Source organism: Centroberyx gerrardi, chromosome 6, assembly GCF_048128805.1.
Source record: "Centroberyx gerrardi isolate f3 chromosome 6, fCenGer3.hap1.cur.20231027, whole genome shotgun sequence".
In the NCBI taxonomy this organism is placed as follows: domain Eukaryota; kingdom Metazoa; phylum Chordata; class Actinopteri; order Beryciformes; family Berycidae; genus Centroberyx; species Centroberyx gerrardi.
In genome coordinates, this window is record NC_136002.1 from 12,736,751 (window position 1) to 12,755,488 (window position 18,738).

At 43.7% G+C, this 18,738-nt stretch overlaps 1 protein-coding gene across 4 annotated transcripts; it reads left to right on the forward strand.

Moving 5' to 3' along the window:
* The first annotated feature begins 7,275 nt into the window (after positions 1-7,275).
* On the forward strand, positions 7,276-16,637 carry ccnl1a (cyclin L1a). 4 transcript variants are annotated; one of them, XM_071896323.2, is made up of 10 exons: positions 7,300-7,604; positions 7,827-7,901; positions 8,070-8,179; positions 10,216-10,336; positions 10,641-10,705; positions 13,375-13,474; positions 13,719-13,823; positions 14,135-14,388; positions 14,713-14,811; positions 14,985-16,637. In XM_071896323.2, exons 1-10 carry the CDS (start codon positions 7,365-7,367, stop codon positions 15,460-15,462), a joined length of 1,647 nt encoding a protein of 548 aa, XP_071752424.1. In that variant the 5' UTR covers positions 7,300-7,364; the 3' UTR covers positions 15,463-16,637. The 4 variants fall into 4 exon arrangements, 3 of the variants coding, with proteins under 3 accessions (XP_078140250.1, XP_071752424.1, XP_071752580.1); XM_071896479.2 differs by lacking the exon at positions 7,300-7,604 and adding an exon at positions 8,618-8,657; XR_013504928.1 differs by lacking the exons at positions 14,135-14,388; positions 14,713-14,811; positions 14,985-16,637 and adding an exon at positions 11,175-11,188 and having other exon boundaries at positions 7,276-7,604; positions 13,719-13,740.
* The last annotated feature ends 2,101 nt before the right edge of the window (positions 16,638-18,738 follow it).

Here is an 18,738-nt window from a genome sequence, read left to right on the forward strand (position 1 = left end):
CTCAGCCTTGCACTTTCTCCTTCACTGCAAAAAATGTCCATCTTAACAAGTCATTTAGTCTGATATCCAAGTTTTAGCCAGTAACTCCTAAACTGTATGGCGTAGGATGAACATTTTTTTCCTTTGGCTCAATACAAATCCATTGCATGGTTTTCATTTCTGCTGTGATAGTTTTCCTGTCATTTTATCCAAAACCTATTTTTTGCTATTTTCCCCCACAAAGTTAATCGAATCTCCATGAAATTTTGCACACAGCATATTTGGTCTTCCTAAATTATGGCTATTCCACGGCATTTTGAAAATCCAAATTGTTTGGCCAAAACAAAGTTGATGCTGAAGGCACGCAAACAGGGAGTGAGGCATAATTCTTGAATACTACTTGAATACTACACAGTACTACTAATACTAATACAGTTAAAGCAACCAAACTTCACATACATGTTTAGAATGGGCACCAAAGTGCATCAGACCACATTTGGTCCATAGTGCCACCATCAGGTCAACCTTGGAATAGGAGGGGTTTTTTTTCTCCTACAAAGTTGCCTCAATCTCCACCATATTTGAACTTCCTACACCATGTCTATTTAACAGAATTTTCATAACTGTGTCTGTTTGGCCATGATGCACTCACATTCATTCATTCATTCATTCATTCATTCATTCACTCACTCACTTACACTATTGCCTATCTGCCCCTAGTGGCTGTTAGGAGGCATGCCACACAGGATACTGAGAGTCACTGGTCTGCAATACTGCTGAACTCTGGGGTGCTTTGCATCTGTGATACTCTGTCCTTGTTCTTAAAACAAAATTCTCTCAGTGGGATGAGGTCATTCCACTTGTTTCCAATGCAGTTTCACTTGATTCTGGCATTTTCTAGAAATAAGGCAGAAACCACATTGCTCCACTATAGTTGGCTATAAAGGCAATGACACTTAATACAAGAAAATTCTTCAAAGTTGCTTTGCATTGGAAACAATTGAAATGATCTCACCCCTTAAGCAGATTTCTTTTCACTTGTTTTAAGAAAATCAAGATTTTAACACTCAATACTGTATTAAATGACTTGTTGAAGTGGATCTTTTTTTGCAATGCTCTCTCTGTCTGCACCCCCCCCCCCCTCCAGGTGGCGTTACTGCAGGAGACAGTAAGGAGGGAGTGTGAGGAGAGAGGGGAGCTGACCGCTGCTCTCACCCAGGCTCAGGAGGAGCTCCTGGGGCTGCGGGCCCCGGCGTCTCACCTGGGCTCCTCCAGGCCTCCTCCACACACCCCGGAGAGACACACACCCCCAGGGAACGAGCACCCCCGCCCCCGCAGCCAGGCCCGGGTGCCCCTCACCCGCTCCTCAACCCCCCAGAACACACTCCGACCCTCCCCTCCCTGCACGGACAAAGGCGGGGGCCGCGGGAGGGAGGGGGGAGGAGCGGGGAGGAGTCTGGAGTCCTGGACTGGTGGCGGGGCAGAGAAAGGGAGAGAGGGGACGCTGCCCAAACTGAGAGCGAGCAGCAGCACAATGAGGCAGGGCAAACGTAAGGTCGGTTTAGTGATGGGGAGGACGGAGAGACTTTAAACGACAGCCCACACACACACACACACACACACAGCACTGGACAAAGATGCAGTAGTACACCATACAAAATACAAAGATGCATTGAACAATACAGTGCACACACACTCACACACGCACATATACACAAAGGGCAATAACCTACATCCTCCAATTGTCATCTACTCCGATACCCACTGTATTCATTCATACTGGTGTGTGGGTGTGTGTGGGGGCTGATGACGTGAATTGAAACATAGCTTTTAAATGTGCATTTTTACATTTTAAATTATAGAGTAAGCCCTTGCAGTCAAGAAAGAAAAAATGGAACAAGTATTAATGGGACGCACTCATATGGAACAAAGGAAGGAGGCTGTGGCTCTAAATACATTTTAAAGCAGTACAATCTGTGTGAGTCCGATGTATTCGTCCAGTTGCCTGACCCTGAAAAACACGCATACATACAGCCTGCACACACACATACACACACTTGATACACAAGACACAGCTGCTGAGTTCTGCTCGTACACCAGCAAACTCCCTGGACACACACTCCCCCACAGACATGCACTTGTTTTCTCACAGACAGTCAAACCAAACTCACGCAGTCTCGCTGGCACGCACAGGATTTCACAGACAAACACCCACGCACGCACGCACACACACACACCCCCACACACACACACTCCATCACAAGGGCAGGGTTGAAGGAGCATGACAGCGTATCCCTTGCCACCCGTGGACACAAACAAAAGGCAGGCAAACACAAAGAAACTGTAAGGCAAGCACAAACACACACACACACACACACACACACACACAACGATTACCCAGGCCTCTCCCCTTAGGCATTGTGTGTTATTGACATCATTCACTCCATGCAAGGTCTTTCCATCCCTCCCTCCCTCCCTCCCTCCCTCTCTTCCTCTCCTCCACATTTGGGATGAATTGGTGCGATGAGAGAAACGCTGGAAGTGTGCGTGGCATGGAACTAATTTCCCTGCTTACTGGCACACATGGAAAGCTTTTGGTCTGACTTCTCGCTCGCTCATTCGCCTTCCCTCCCTTTCAATCTATCTCTCTGTGAGACAATAACATCTGCACGTTCACACAAAAAGGTAGAACCGTAATGATTTTATCCTGCCAGCGTTTCCTACTTTTGGCCAAAACACACACACACACACACACACACATATGGCGTTTCAGAAATAGAACTATGAACTATTCTGTCCCCGCTGTTTTTGTAGGAGGTTTAAAGGGGAAATTTCCTACTTACACATAATACGCGTTTAAATCCAGGTTAAATCCACGTTTAGTAGCACATGTTTTGTCCTTAAGTTGATTGTAATGGATTCCCAATAAAGACTGTCACTTTGGTCTTTAATTCATTTGATAGTTGGTGGCATTGATTTGTTTTAATATGAATTCCTACAAAATTGAGTTTTAATTAACACAATAAAAGCTCAGTGTCTTCCAGATGTCTTCGCTTGGGTGACAATTCCACACTGTGTCGGTTTTTTTGGAAGTGCCCCTTTAAAAACAACAATAGATATTCCCTTGTTGTGGATTTAACAAAGATAGTATTCATTTTGCACTTAGCAACAGACACACTGTTGCCTTCCTGTGTTTCCGAGTGTGTGGTTGTGTTTTGGCTTCGTTTGAGTGTTTGCTCTTTGCGTGAGACTTCACTCTGTGTGCGTGTGTGAGTCTCCAGTGAGTGAGTGTTTTCTGTCCCAAAACACCACCACTCACTTTTGTAATCACGAAATGTCACTGAAGGGCATCTATAGTCATCGTGTGAGTGTGTGTGTGTGTGTGTGTGTGTGTCTCCAGTGAGTGAGTGTTTTCTGTCCTAACCCCGCCACTCACTTTTGTAGTCACGTAATGTCACTGGAGTTCTAATAGCTAAGGCAGAACATGTGTGTGTGTGAGTGAGAGTGCGTGTCTATGGGAGTATGTGTGTGCATGCATTTTCCGAACAAGTGTTGGCCTTCGTGTGTGTGTGTGTGTGTCCCGGCATATGTGTACGTGCATACCCACCGCTCACATTCTCCCACCAGATGCACTCCTGACCTTTGACCTTTTCTTTCATCCCCTTCGCAGCTTGCATCACTTCCTCCCACCGTGACCCGCATGTCTTCCGCATCTTTTGAAGAGCGCTATGCCAGCCGGAGAGGCATTAACACACACTCCCTGCTCTTTCTCTCTGCCACGACACACACGACACACACACACCTCTCTCTCGCTTTGACGCACACTCTCTCCCTCTTTCTCTCTCGAAACACAAACACCGCTCTCCCTCTTTATCTGCGACGCACACACGCATATAACTCTCCCTATCGCTCTGTCAATATTCTTTTTATCTCTTTGGCCTTCTTTTGGTATTCAACCCCTCTGACCCAGTTCCTCATAAGCGATTCCCTTTCAGTCTCTCTCTCTCTCTTTCTGCTCCACCGCTATATCTGTACCTTCGCTTTATTTTTTATCCAGTCAGCTCGCTCTCTTTTCTGCTCCCCTCTGCTCTTTTACTGGGGGTGGGGGGGGTGGGGGGGTTTCCTTTGGTCGTGCCCTCGCTTTGTAGCCCTTGACCTGGTGTCCTTCCTGGTTTATATGTGTGTGTGTGTTTGAGAAAAAGCCCCAGGGTGTGTGTGTGTGTGTGTGAGAGAGAGAGATGTGGCCTGAGTGAATACGAGTGTTTCCACAAAACTCTGGACCTTGAAACTCTTACCACTTCTCTATGCGTGCGGGACAGGCACGCGACGTTCATTCTGCTGACACGAGCGACGTTTCCATCATACTTGTACAGAAGAGTCATTTGAAACATTTCAATTCACTCACCCCTAACGGACGCCCCCCCCCCCCCCCACACACACACACACACGCACACACACATGCCATGCATACATACTTGGAGCGTGATCACCTCACAGTAATTATCATAGCAGGGCAGGCATGCACACGTGTCCCTGGGGAATCTGTGCGAGTTGCTCGTAAACACACACACTCCAGGGAGTGGCGTGTGTGTATAACTAAGCCCTTGTTCGTCACTGGGCGTCCCTGAACGCCTCTCTCCTACGTCGTTATGGCCGTTCCGGAATTCTGCCGTCCCGTGAGCCCTCCCACACCCTATAATTAGTGTCACCCGGGCAACCGGAGAAAGAATGCTCAGTGTTCTTGTCGCCGTGGAAACTGCGTAAGCGCGGGGGCCGGAGGTGCTGGTTGTAGGTGTTGGTTAATGACAGGAGGGACAATGAGACCTCAGTCTGCCACCTCATGTGGCATGTTGGTAAAGCTGAGGTAGGTAAGTGTGTGTGTGTGTGTGTGTGTGTGTGTGTGTGTGCGTCCCTTACACCCCACACATACAGCCTCAAACGGTTTATGAAAGTGCACCCTTATTCTATGTTTGCATAATTATGGCAACTGCTTACAATGGCTTCACACACACACATACATACATTCATATACATATATTATACATATAACAGCAGTGCATGACCAATAGAGATAATACACCAGCAAATAAATGTGTGAGCTTGGCTGCAACACACACAGTCACACACACATATGTATACAACAGTATAACAGTGTATGGCCTAGAGACAGTACACCCACAAAGAGCTGTTGAACTTAGCTACAATACACATACACACACACGCACACACACACACAAACACGCTATGGTGGTGTAAGACTATAAATCACTTGCTGGCAGTGAAACTCTCGTCAAACAATGCAGCCAGCTGTGCAGCGTCAGGCTGTTGTGTAGGGAACCAATCCAAGGTCAGTGTATGAGTTCTCACCACACAAAGTCTTTTTAACCCCAGGAAGCCCGCTGCCTCTCTCGGCTCGCTCAGTTTGCAGAAACACCAACCGACGGGTCTCTGCTTCTCCCTGCTGTCTGTTTGGAGTTACTGCAAGACTTCAGATTATTTAAAAAAATCCTCTTGTGTGTGGAGTTACAGTGAACAAAAGATTACCAGCATTTTTGAGTAGGCCTCTTTGTATATTGAGTTGCACCTTCTTTGGCACAATCAATGTCACAGTTAGTTGTTTTAAGTCTTAAATTCCTTTTGTACCTTGTCTTCACAATTTGCCTACCTCTCCCTTCCATGACTGCATGATTAGATACTACTGTATCACTGTATATTGGGCGTAATTTAGGCTGACTATCACTTTAATTTCTCGCAATAAAGTCTTGCAGTTCGCCGCTATAATTTTTCTGAGCGGATGGATATGTTCGAGCGGCAGTGGTAAAAAGGCTGGACTTTCCCGTAATCTACGTCACTGGTGGTGGTGAAACCGTTGGTGGTGAATCATTTCTTTCTGATGCTGCCTTCAAGGGCTGTCGGAAACATGTGACTGGCAAGTGGGATTTTTTCTATTATAGGCCTACCTGAGTTGCCAAGATGTGACGTTTAGGGTTGAAGAGCATGGAAGCCGTGTGAACAACTGAGGGTAAAAGTGATGTAACAACAAATTTGTCCTATTGGCTGATAAATTAATTGAAACATCAGTTACATGCCTAATGCACATTCTCTGCTCTTGTTCTTCAGCAAAAGTAGCTCTGTGACACTTTATGTCTAAGACAACACAACAGCAACTAAAACTACTTTTGTTCCAGGGCCCATTATGTTATTATTTCCACTTTGGAAACGACTTTGTAGTAGGATATTGGAGTTTACGAGGAGCACTTGAAGGAACCATGAGTACATCATGTACCTTTAGCTGGCTAGTCAGTCACTTGTAATCCCGACATCACCAGGGTTCCGGAAGTGTTTTGGCCATTCATTTGCAGCACCGAGATTTAAAAAAAAAGCTGTGTTCCATATGGTTAAACTCATTAAATCGATCAGAGAATTTACAATGTAAGAGTAATGGATAACTAAATTGGATTAGCATTTTGAAATTTGAGAAAAATTAGAAAAAAATCAATGTTACAAGACTGTGTACAGAACAACCTAGTTTGGTAAAGGAATACAGCTTCCATAGTGCTTTACACCACAACACCGTTTTTAAATTGTACAGCATTTTACAGATCCCCCAAGAGTGAATGCTTTACAGTATGGTAGATCAGATGTGTACGGTCGTGAAAGTTCTTTCAAACAGCTGTGTTACGGAGACAATACTAGCTACCGTGTCAAATTGGTCACAATATTGTGATTGGTCTGGAGTTAGCAAGACTTATCGGTATTGTAGTGGGTGTCGTGGAAACGTTTTTTTATGGTCTATGGTCTGAATAAAAAAAAGCTTATTTTTCAACACAGAGGTTGAATGATTTGCAGTCATTGATGATAGCAATCACATAAGGAACCTTGCCTCATCCCGTAGAACATAATAAACCTACTTGATACAGATTGGCTGTAATGAACAATGGAATGAAGTTGGATTTGTGGCTAACATGGGGAAAATCACCCACGTGACTAGTCAGCTCTACAGGGAAAACTGGACTGCTTATCTATCTTCCAACTAAGTGTGTATTGCGTAATTTACTTTGTTTATGTCAGTCTACATCTGTTTGCTGTTGCAGTATATAGCAAGGCAGTTGGATAAACTAACAAGATCAAGAAAGGGCATTATACTGATAAACAATTAAAATTTTAGTTAATGTTTTATTCCAACACTTTTTGTGAACAAATGAATTTTTGTAATGATACAGTGGAGTGGAACTATTTTACCACGGCGGAGGTGCACAAGCTCTTGAGTTTCGAGTCTAGTGACGTCATGTACTTTGTCACCCTCTCCGCTCCGTCGTTGTTTCGTCGAGGCTGGCCAAGCTTCGCTTCTCAGCCGCGTAGTAACTCCTGTTTCTTGGGCGAAGATGGCCGCAGGTCCTCTGTCTGCATCTTCTAATGCATCCACAAACAACGATGGTATTCTCATCGGTGACAAAGTTTACTCGGAGGTGTACCTTACGATCGACAACTCCCTTATTCCAGAAGAAAGGCTCTCTCCGACGCCGTCGATGGTCGACGGCCTCGACCTGAGCACGGAGACCGACCTTCGTATCCTGGGATGCGAGTTGATTCAGTCGGCGGGCATTCTCCTCCGGTTACCCCAGGTAAAACATTCAGGAAGCCCTAATCTTGCATATAGGTTTGTGTTTCACATATAACGAGTCGCAGTTGACATATTTTGTTGTCCATAACACGTCAAGGCCTAGCTACTGGTAGCTCACAAACGTTAGCGTGGTAGAGCTAAAATGGCGGCGGTCTATTGTGTAAGGTTAGCCTATACAAATTGGAGTATAGACGTCATGTTGTGCAAATTTCTTTCTCCTCAGGTGGCAATGGCAACGGGGCAGGTGCTGTTTCATCGTTTTTTCTACTCCAAGTCTTTCGTCAAGCACAGCTTTGAGGTACGTTGATGTAATTCGATGGATAATCTTCACGCCGCTATTTGCTTGGTAACGTGAACATTAGCAAGTCAATGCTAGCATAGCATACGTTGTGGTTACGTTCGTGGCAGCCATATTGTCGCTTACATTACACCATACTATCAAGGGTGTTGTTTTTTTTCTCTCCAGATTGTTGCCATGGCTTGTGTCAATTTGGCCTCCAAGATTGAAGAAGCACCACGACGAATACGAGACGTCATCAACGTTTTCCACCATCTACGACAGATTAGAGGCAAAAGGTAAGCATCAACCTTGAGTCAATGGTCTTCTCTGTTTGGAAATAACGAATCTTGTTTGTGTTACATTTGACATGTTGCATTGCACTGGTTCTTTGTTTTTTCCAATGTTGTTTAATGTTGATCTGATTTTTTATGTGAAAGTGCTCTTCTGTTTATCCATGTACCCTAAACCATTTTAAAACTTTTCAGTTTCCTCTTCACTGGTAGTTTCAGAAGTGTAATTGTTATCCTCACATAAAACCTAAGTTTGAGATAATAGTGAAATTGGCATCACAAAAACATTTTAATTTTAATGATAGTATTTGGAGTTTAGGTATTGTAAGACATGGCACACATGCTGTAGTTGTGTGCCTCTGTCTTCATAGAAATCTGTTCATTTCCCTACTCTAGACCTTGGCATTAACTTGGGTTCTTTTTTCCCTTGCAACCAACTAACAGCGACCAGCTACATTTACCAAAGCCTGGGTGATGTGGAATGGTACGTAAAGATGAAGCAGTCGGCATGACAACCATGAGCGAGGGGGTGTCGCTTCTCCCCCCAGCCCCACCCCACCCCCTTCCCGTGGGAGACGCCCGTGGTCTGAGCCACCGCGGGGCACTGGGATCGGGGATGACAGGTTGGCCGAAGGTCCTTGGCCCCCGGGGCGCCTTGAGGACTCCTGTGGCTCACTCTTAAGCTTTGGGTATCTGTCCGTCTATCTACGGACCATTGGGTAATGTAGTTCTCTTATCTGACTGCTCCACACCGTGCATTTTATTTATTTGCTTGAAGAGCAGAATCCCATTCACCAAATGTTCATGGCTTTTATAGAAATATCACTTGCTTGTTGCTGTTGGAACGTGTAGTGAGGGCACCGTCGTGTAGGTTGTGCTGGGTATTTGTTGTTAGTTTATGGTCAGTGCATGTATCCTAGCATTGATGAGCTGGATTTGTGAGCAGATCTTTTGAGTTGAGCAATATAAGTGCACTACTGATTTAAGACTGATGGTAAGAAATGTCAGAGCATGGAAGATATTGTGGTGAACTTTGACGTTAGAGTTCAGGTCAGTCTGGAGTATTATATAGTGTAACTTGGCACATATTACAATTCAGTTGATTCGGATTTTCAGACATTTTTGTGACTAGATTTGCATCTTATAGTTTGCCTTCTGTTTGATTTTTGTTAGTTCTTGATCATCATTATGCAAGAAATGTTAATTGCTGTATTTCTTCTATGTAAAGGGATGTCAAAATTCATTTTCTAGTTACATCTGATCTTGATTGATGTAGATTGCACAAGTAATGTAAAAGAAGAATTTGGAAATTTGACTTGCGAAGGGAGTTTTACATCAGATGTCGCATCTAATGCAAATCTTTCAGCACAGAAACACACTTGCTTGTCTGGTATTAGAACCAGTTGTAGAGCTGCTTGTGTCTAAACACAGCTACAGAATGTACCTTTTCAAATAGCATTAAAGCCATTTTTAAGGTATCTGTTGATGGTGAAGATAGAAATGTAGTCCTTGCGTGAAGTAAACCAAAGTATTTTGCTGATTGATTTTGCCGACATGTTTTCTTTTGGACTTGATTTATAAGTCTTCCCTAAAATGAAGACAAATAGGAGGAAGACAACAGGAGTGTATTGTGTTTTTTCCTAACACATTTATTGGGATAGGTAACAAAGATATAGAACAGCTTACTGTGGTAGCTCCACATTTTTAGGCATAGTTGAAGTTTGAATGAAGACTGTAGAGCTGTGGTTGTATCTGACTGTTTTGCCGGTGATCTGAGTTGATATTTCTGTTAAAGCTGTGACATGCGGTGATTGAGGCAGAGAGCAGTCTGCAGAGCCCAAAAGCTTCCATTGGAACCACAGGAGTCCACAAACCCCAACACTGTCAGACATACAAACAGTTGGACCAGTTGCTTTGAGTTGGTTGAAAGGGGAAAAAGAACAGGAGTGCAAGAAAGCAAAAGGGCACTTTCTTTGTCTCTTTCTTTATTTTGAAAGGGAGGAAACATTTTTTTATTTTATTTTGATTCCTTTATAAACTAGGAGTGCAAGTTCATTGATACTTGATCAGAACTACATAAATACCAAAAACCAAGTCATCAAAGCAGAGCGGCGGATCCTGAAGGAGCTGGGCTTCTGTGTGCACGTCAAGCATCCACACAAGGTGAGTTTTAGCCGCATTTTTCACTATACACTTACACTGCTACTGCACACATTCCGGCTCAATGTTGCACCATCATGTAGTTTCTAACACATAGTTAAGGTGTAGTCACTGCACAGTGTAGTTGCGTTATCGGATCCCTTCAGTTGTTCCTCTACTCACATGTGACTTAGACACAGGAAGCAGGTGTGGCAGAACATTCTCAAAACTCGCTTCTCAGAACAGGCTAGACGTTGAACATTTACACACACCTGGGGCGGTTTTACAGTGTGGTGTCGTATAACATGTATCCATTTTGTCACTGCAGATTATCGTCATGTACCTTCAAGTCCTGGAATGTGAGAAGAACCAAACGCTCGTCCAGACTGCCTGGTAAGTTCCTTCCTGGTCTTCCACTGACCACCCCCCCACAGCAGCAACCTGTGTCATGTCTGCAAGAAGTGCTACCAGACCTGGGCTAAAGATAAAGTTGAAAGTTTCAAATAGTTGAGTCACTTGGGGAGCGCTTGATTTATCTGCTGGGCACTTGGAACAGCCCAAAATGTGGACACATCACCTGCCAGATAAGTGACAATCAAGGGCCCCTCATGTTTTTAGTCACACGTTTGAAAGGCATTCAACAACCATTTTGCCCAGGTCTGCCTGCGACATTCCCCCACTCCATGTAAACCCTTCCACCTCTTTTTTTTTTCTCTGATGGAGCAATTTGTTTGATTGCCAACCTGTTTTGCGTCTCAGTCTCTTGTCTGTCCTTACATGGCTTTGTTTTTAAGTCTTTTGGTTTGTGGTGCCCAGGGAACTTGGTTTAACTTTGTCCTTTCTCTCTACTCTTTGATTAAAGGGTAGTCCATGCTGGTAAGTCACATAAAGAACCTCTGAACTCTGCCTCCTCCAACCACATGACCTCAGGAAGCTCCCCCCATTGGCTGGCTGCCCCTCTCCAGACAGCCAATCCCAGTGCCGAGATTCACTGAAGGGGGCGGGCGTTTCCCAACTGCCAACATCGTCTTGTTTTCTCTTGGGTGTCCAAAAGGATTTGTATTTTTTTGGTTTTGCTACCAAGGTTTCAACTGTTATACCTACTTTTTGCCAAGTAGTTATAGATGTATTTGCATTCTGATTTTTTTCTTCTAGTTTACTTGCATCTAGCATTGAAGTAAACTTAGCCAGAAGAGAATGACTTTTTTGACCAGTTACCTGCCTATTTTTTGAATACAGTAGTATACTGTGTCCTGTCCCCAACTGACGTGGTGTCCAGACGTGTGTCTGTCTTACAGGCTGATCCAGCTCTCAGGCTTTGCCTCCAAGGACCTGTCTCGCCCACGCAGCAGTCAGAATCCAACGGCCATGTGTTATCTAGTAGCGTTGACATAGCAGTTTCACAGTGACCCGCTAAAGTTCAGGACAGGTCATTTGTTAAAGCCCAGTTCAAACTGGAAGCAATCCCTTGTGTGTGGCAGATTTTCATCAATGCCTCACCCCCGCCAAGTCTCCACTGGATCGATAGAAATAATTTGATGGCAGAGGGGACATTGACACACACATGGTGTTGTGCTCTAATATATACATGAGTAATCAACAGGGAAATTGTTGCCATCGTAGAAAGGAAGTTAAGTTGCTTTGTGATTCGCTTGTTTGTATTTTTAACTGGTCGTACTTTCCTGTAACAGTAGTTTGGGTGGGATTAGTGTGGAGTTAGGGTGCGTCAGAGGGTTGTGCCATCATGCTGCTGTTACCACACTTGTTTTTGTCTGTATAACCTCTATGTCTCTTAAGGACATAGATGCTCACACCACCCCCGTACTTGCCTGATTCACGTCCAGGTTCTTGTCTCGCTAATGCTTTCTCTATGGCTAATCCCATTCATCCATCGTCCTAGAGAACCCACTGAGTCTGTTTTGTAGCACACAGGTTTTACTTAACTTATGTTCTCAGGGATAAAATCCTCATAATGCCATTTAGACAGCCTCACACGGCCACATAGTGGAATTGGGGTGGGAAACTTGAAAAATTAAATGGCCAATTTTGTTGTGGCCTGAAAGTTTTCCGATGTTGATGACTTACTTAGTGGGGAAATGGTCACTGCTCTGCAGTTGAACCTTCCAGCCATTGTGAAGGTTGAAATACATTGAAATTTGAAAGTTTTAGTTGTCAGAATATTAGACCAGTGTTTGCATCATTGGCTCACATCATCACACCAGTGCCACCCAACCCCAAAATACCAGTCCAACCTGTTGTGCATGCCACTGTATGTGCTATGCTTCCCTGCTCCCTCAGGTCTACCAATCTGAAAGTGGTAAATAGCCTGCATTCTAGTGAACCTTGTTCATTTATATGTCTGCATGCTCCCCCATACAAGGCATGTCATTGTCTGGATCATCATAGGGTTTGGGTTAGTCGCTCTCAGGTCATAGTATGGTAAGATGTTCTTGACGGGTCTTCAATGGACAACTGCCCATCTGTGTGTTCATGCTTTATCTGTGACAAACATACACCACTACCATGGATGCCCTGAGAGAAATGGACAAAGTTAAACGTCATGTTTAGTGTCAGGTCAGTGCTTACGTTGATTAGGTCAATATTTGGTGTCTTGGGAACCTTACGGAATAGAGTGCTTGTTCTCACTTGAGCACTACGTGAATGTATGGACATTTCCTGAATGTCCATCGGGTAATTTCAAAGATAAAGTGAATATGCGGCATCAGTGCTTGTCCTGGCCCAATCCAGCCAAATTTTCAAGTTCTCCAATGTCATCAGTGGACAGTCTTTTTATCAGTATTCAGGCCTGCATGTTTAGTGACCGCCCCATGAAAATTTTGGATGGTACAGAATTCTCAATTGTTTAAAATTAGCAGGGATCTAATTGGGAATTTGTATCCTCCTGAATTGGGACTTAATGCCACGGTTGCTAAACTGCAGGTTATTGACTGAAACATAACTTGTGGTCACTGCTCTGATGTTTAAGATGCGGGTCTGGGTGAGAGGGGGGTTGTGTAGAGAAGATGCTATGTGTTTTTTCGTATGTGTTTTTGTCTCCATAGGAACTACATGAATGACAGTCTGAGGACAAATGTGTTTGTGAGATTCCAAGCTGAGACCATTGCCTGTGCCTGCATATACCTAGCTGCCCGCGCTCTGCAGGTAGGAAGACATGATTTATTTTTCAAAGATATGACAGTTGTTCAACCTTGCTGTTGATCTACTTGTACTTGTATGCCCTCCTTCCTTTCTATGCTGTTTCAGTGTCATACTTGCACCTGTTTTGAGGTGGTGGTAGCCCTAATTTTCTTGGTCTTGATGACACAACCCATGTCTTCACACCCAAAACAGTCTAGGTTCTAAGAGTTTTTCATTATTTGTAAGACTTTTCTTGTGTTTTCTCCAGATGGCCCTGCCATCCAGACCTCACTGGTACCTGCTGTTTGGAGCCAGCGAGGAGGAGATAAAAGAGATCTGCATCACCACCCTCAGACTCTACAGCAGGAAGAAGGTAACAATCCACACACACCCACATCCCAACAGCCCTGAGATGTATAAATAGACATTAGTAAGTAGTGATTCCATCACCACCCTCAGACTCCACCAGGAAGAACAGGCTGAACTTGTCATAGTTTTCACAAAAAATTATTGATTTAGAAACCTCATCTGCAGTGGAGAGAAAACACTATTGCAATATTCCCTTATGAGTGAAGCTAGCCACACAAAGGCCCAGGACATCCAGCTATAATAACCCAGCCTGCTCACACTAGTCAGTCCTCAGTGTTGACCACATGTAAGTTGACAGCATAATTCCTTCCTCAGCCTAACTATGATCAGCTGGAGAAGGAGGTGGAGCGGAGGAAGATGTTCTTGGCGGAGGCTAAGCTGAAGGCTAAAGGCCTGAACCCTGATGGCACCCCTGCCCTTTCCACGATGGGCGGCTTCTCCCCTGCCTCCAAGCCCTGCTCCCCTAATGTGGTCAAGGTGGAGGAGAAGTCTCCTAACCCCCAGACCCTCAAACCTGTTAAGAAGGAGCCAGACAACAGAGCCCAGGTCACCAAGAGTCCACACAATGGGTGAGGAACATATATACATATGTAACTGAAGATATTCCAGTGATCGAATATATTTTCTTACTCCTAAACCGCAATGCCCTCATTCTAACTTTATCCCTAAAATGGTCTTGTTTCAAAGCGAGGGAGACAAAATGTCCTCATTTTCTTTCTTCATCTTTCCTTCCCTGTGAGTGCATTTGAACCTCAAACTCAGAAGTACAACATACTGTTCTGTAAATCTACAGAGCCTAACAGTGATTTGAGGCACTTCTTAGCCATTTCTCTCAAGGATTCTTTATTTTGTTTTGTATTGTTTTTTAATTTAGCAATCTTTCTCTCTCCCAGGTTAAGGAAGGAGGCCAAGATTGGGAGGAACAGCCGGAGCGGGAGTCGATCTCGTTCTAGGACACGTTCTCGCTCCAGATCCCGCTCTCCTCGCAGACAGTAAGATTTACTGTTCATAATGGGACATCTAGTTCACGTATAAATCACCGATGTCAAGTGATATTTAGTTCATTGGTCACAGTATTAACTGATAAAAATGACCCTTGTGGGTGGTATTTCTACAGGCTGGATGTCTAACTCGTGTCTTCCTCTTTTCTCTTCTGCCTCTACAGTTACAACAGCAGACGCAGTCGCTCGGGGACCTACAGCTCTCGCTCACGTTCTCGCTCTCACAGTCGCAGCCCGTCGCCGCGGCGACACCAGCCCTCACCCCTCCTCCCCCACCTCAAGCCAAAGGCCGGTCACCATGGCAATAGCGACTCCAAGCCCAGCGGTCGCCACAGCAGCAGCGGGGGGTCCGGCCACAAGAGGAAGCGCTCGCGCTCTCGGTCCCGGTCGCGTTCCCTGGTCAAAGGAGAGAGGGAGCGAGACAGGGAGAGGGAGCGGGAGAGAGACAGAGACCGCAGCTCCTCTGACCTCTCCTCCTCCAAGAAACACAAACACGAGCGAGGAGGAGGTCATCACCGCGGGGACAGGAGGGAGCGGGAGAGGTCTCGCTCCTACGAGAGGGACAGAGAGAGGGAGAGAAGCCACAAGAGCAAACACCACAGCAGTAGTGGGCACTCAGGACACGGTCGTCACCGCCGCTGAGACACACACTGACAGACTGACTCTGGGTCTGGTAGAGTCACTTTAACACCAACACAACTGGGTTTCTCAAACGCATCCCAGTACAGATTATCTTAACCATTTAATTTGCAGTAGAGTTTCTTAATCTGTACATCTGAAAAACATTGGTTGGGGGGTTTCCATAGTTGATTGTCTTCACCCCTCCAGTTTTGGAGACCCAGGCTGCAACAAGGCCAAATGACAAGAGCTTTAGTAATGTTAACTCTTGGCCCCATGAAAATACGTAATTAAGCCTTAGCCTTGACTTACATTGGAGGCATTTATGGAAAAAGGTGGTGAAATTGCCTGAATCCTACATCTAGCTTCCGCATGCACAAATGTCTTGGTGACAGAATTTGCTATTGCTGTGACCCTCCACTAGACAACAGCCTGCCTGTAGCTGATATTTGGCAGTGGTGGCTGTTGATGTTGTAAAGATGATTGTAGATGTAAGATATGCGTTTGGGGAACCCAACCTGTGGCAGTAATTAGCAATCTGAAACGGACTGGTTTATGTGTTGTTAGTGTTAAACCTTTTTTCACCTATCCAATCACTGAAGGTTGAGTGAAGGGCAGTGTTTACCCTCATCAGTTCCAGACCTGTCAACCTTGTCTCTTCTTCACCTATGATTTTATTTGATTTTTTTTTGCCTCTCCCCTCCTTTCCTGTTTTCCCATCGTCCACCTACCCCTATATATTTAGTACAACATGTAAAGTTATCGACTTGGAGAAACAACATATTTACAGTGTAAAGATGGATTGGTAACTGCTGACGTATTGTGAACGCTTTGATTTATAAAAGCAAACTGCTCAGCGGAAGGGTTGAATGAATAAATGTACAATAAAAAGGATCATTCAGGAAAGATCAATATGTTTTTGCACATTATGGGACTGGCAGGAGAGTGGTTATTGTTTGGTTCCTTATTTTTTTGGACAAATGTATGTCGCTAAAGCCGTGTTCTGTACAGTTGCAAAAAAGCAAACTATGGGGTTCTCTAGAGTATAAACTTTTTTCTTTTTTTTTTACAGCAGGGGGATGCAGACTTAATTTCAGAATCTTTTAGGGTTGTGAATTTGTTACACTGGTTTTTAGTCTGCACGTCTTTATGTCTGATTTTTATTCAGTAATAAAAAAAATGACAATTATGCCACTGAATGGTTTCTTGATTTATTTTTTAGTGCTGCATATTGAATGTGAGGGGGCCCTGCTAACATGAAATATGGCTCTATGACAGTTATGACAGGCGTTATTGAAGTGATTCAAGTCAAGATAATATGCAATTTGATCCATCTGTATCCTGGTGTAGATGCACTGTAACACCAATAGGTAGCACAAGGCTTCATTACCTAGTTCAAACTGTCACACCTCTTGAATGGCTACATGATGTGGGACCTGAAGCTGGAAGCAGTTTTGATGGGGAAGGATAGTAGTTTTATGACACCAGTTGTAGTGCAGGGGAATGATACTCAGTACGTTATGTTTTCATGACAGAAATCGTTTTATCACAGTAGATTTTGTCACTTTGTGGATCTCATTTTGGAAACTGCTCAGTTCTTTCCTTTGAATGGAGGTTAGTTTGAGTTTCAAATTTAAAGTGCCCCCAAACACTATTTCAACTTGAGCACCCACTAAACAACAATCCCAGTGTTTTAATGGCTGCATAGCACTGCTTATGGTGTTTCAGAACCTGATAACTGCTGTCTCCTTACTCCCAACAGTGTATTCATGACAGTCTATTATGAAACTGGCTTTCCATTTTATGCATTTTATGCATTTTCCCTCAAGCCCCAGGCATTTTATTATATATTCTTATTTTATGTACATTTTTAGATTATATTTTTATTTTAGGTTATTTTATTATACATGCGTTATTATATATTTTGTTACCTTTCTATTTTATATTTTATTATATATGGGCACACCTGCAATGGGATGTTGGAGTGATGTTATAATAGGCATGATGTTGACTAAAATGTTTCTCTCACCTGAAACCAAGGTACACGTGTCAAAGTCACATGCATCTGTTTCACCAGTTGAGCTTATTAGTGAAATGAGCAGGTTGTTACAGATGCCTGCAGGCGGCCCTGAAGCACAGCAACATCTCCTCTGGCAGTGTATTCATAAGAGGATGGGAACTGGGAAGAATAAAGTTGACTTTTCTACGCATCCTCTCAACCTTTTCAAAGTGTAGTTTCTTTGGCTGAGAAACTAATGTGTGAAAAAAATGCGTAATACTAATAGCAGCATGGAGTAAAGACTGGAAGAGTAGCTTGATAGAGGAGAAGGTAGATCTCTATCATTGGATCAGATAATCTCTCAATTAGCCTTCCAAAATTGCTTCTCATTAAAAATACATACAAATAACAAATTGTGAAAACATACATGGGGTAGAGATTTTATTGTTCATATCAGTGTCAATTAGGAAATGGAATATGATACTTGCTGGTTTGAAAGAACTGACCAAGGGCTCAAACTTAAGCAAAATCTGTTCACTCTTGCTACCAATATCCAATATCCACCGCTCGGTCCTCCACATCAAACAAATTTATTTTGTCATTTGTTTTCCAATTAAAAATCTAGTTTGAACTAGCTTGTACTTAAACTGCATTGAAAAGATCACATCTAACAATGTTCTTTTGTAAAAAAGCAACTCTTACTCTCAGTAACCTTTACTCTGAATACAAGTAATCTTACCTCTACTTGTAAAATGGCACCAAAGTAACAGTACTTCTATTTGAGTAGGATATTTTGGTACTTTTTCCACCCCCGTCTACTATTAAAGTGGCTCCCCTGGGTGTATTTACTTCTTAAATCCATCAGGTGGAGCCAGAGAGTTACCTTTACTTGGTGCTGAGCTGTTCAACAAAACCATAGGGATCCACAGAGGGTCCAGTCTCTCCCATTCACTGTGCTGTGATTACATGGGAGCAGCCATTGTAGACAGAAGTTGTCAAAGTTCCTGTTCTTTGATGTCTAAAAGCAATGCTAAGCCTACAGTAACCATTTACCACCCTGCTGTGCTAAACTTTTTCATTGTGAAGAAACAGCATATGATGTGGAGTTGAAGCACTTGAGTAAACCTAAATAAAAGTAAGCTAGCATGTGTAGAAAGGGATACCATTCTGCAGTATTCACCAAGCTCAAAAGTACCATGGGGCAGCATGATGAGTTGTACAAACATATATAACAATGATCACCTGTTATCCTATTAAAAAAGACATTGTTCAATACAATAAAATGTCAAAACACTATTTTG

Excerpts from the sequence above, each read along its gene's own strand:
- ccnl1a (XM_071896323.2), top strand. The coding sequence starts at position 7,365 with ATGGCCGCAGGTCCTCTGTCTGCATCTTCTAATGCATCCACAAACAAC. Across the intron at positions 7,605-7,826 it reads TTCTCCTCCGGTTACCCCAG|GTGGCAATGGCAACGGGGCA; the intron begins GTAAAACATTCA and ends CTTTCTCCTCAG. Across the intron at positions 13,824-14,134 it reads GACTCTACAGCAGGAAGAAG|CCTAACTATGATCAGCTGGA; the intron begins GTAACAATCCAC and ends TTCCTTCCTCAG.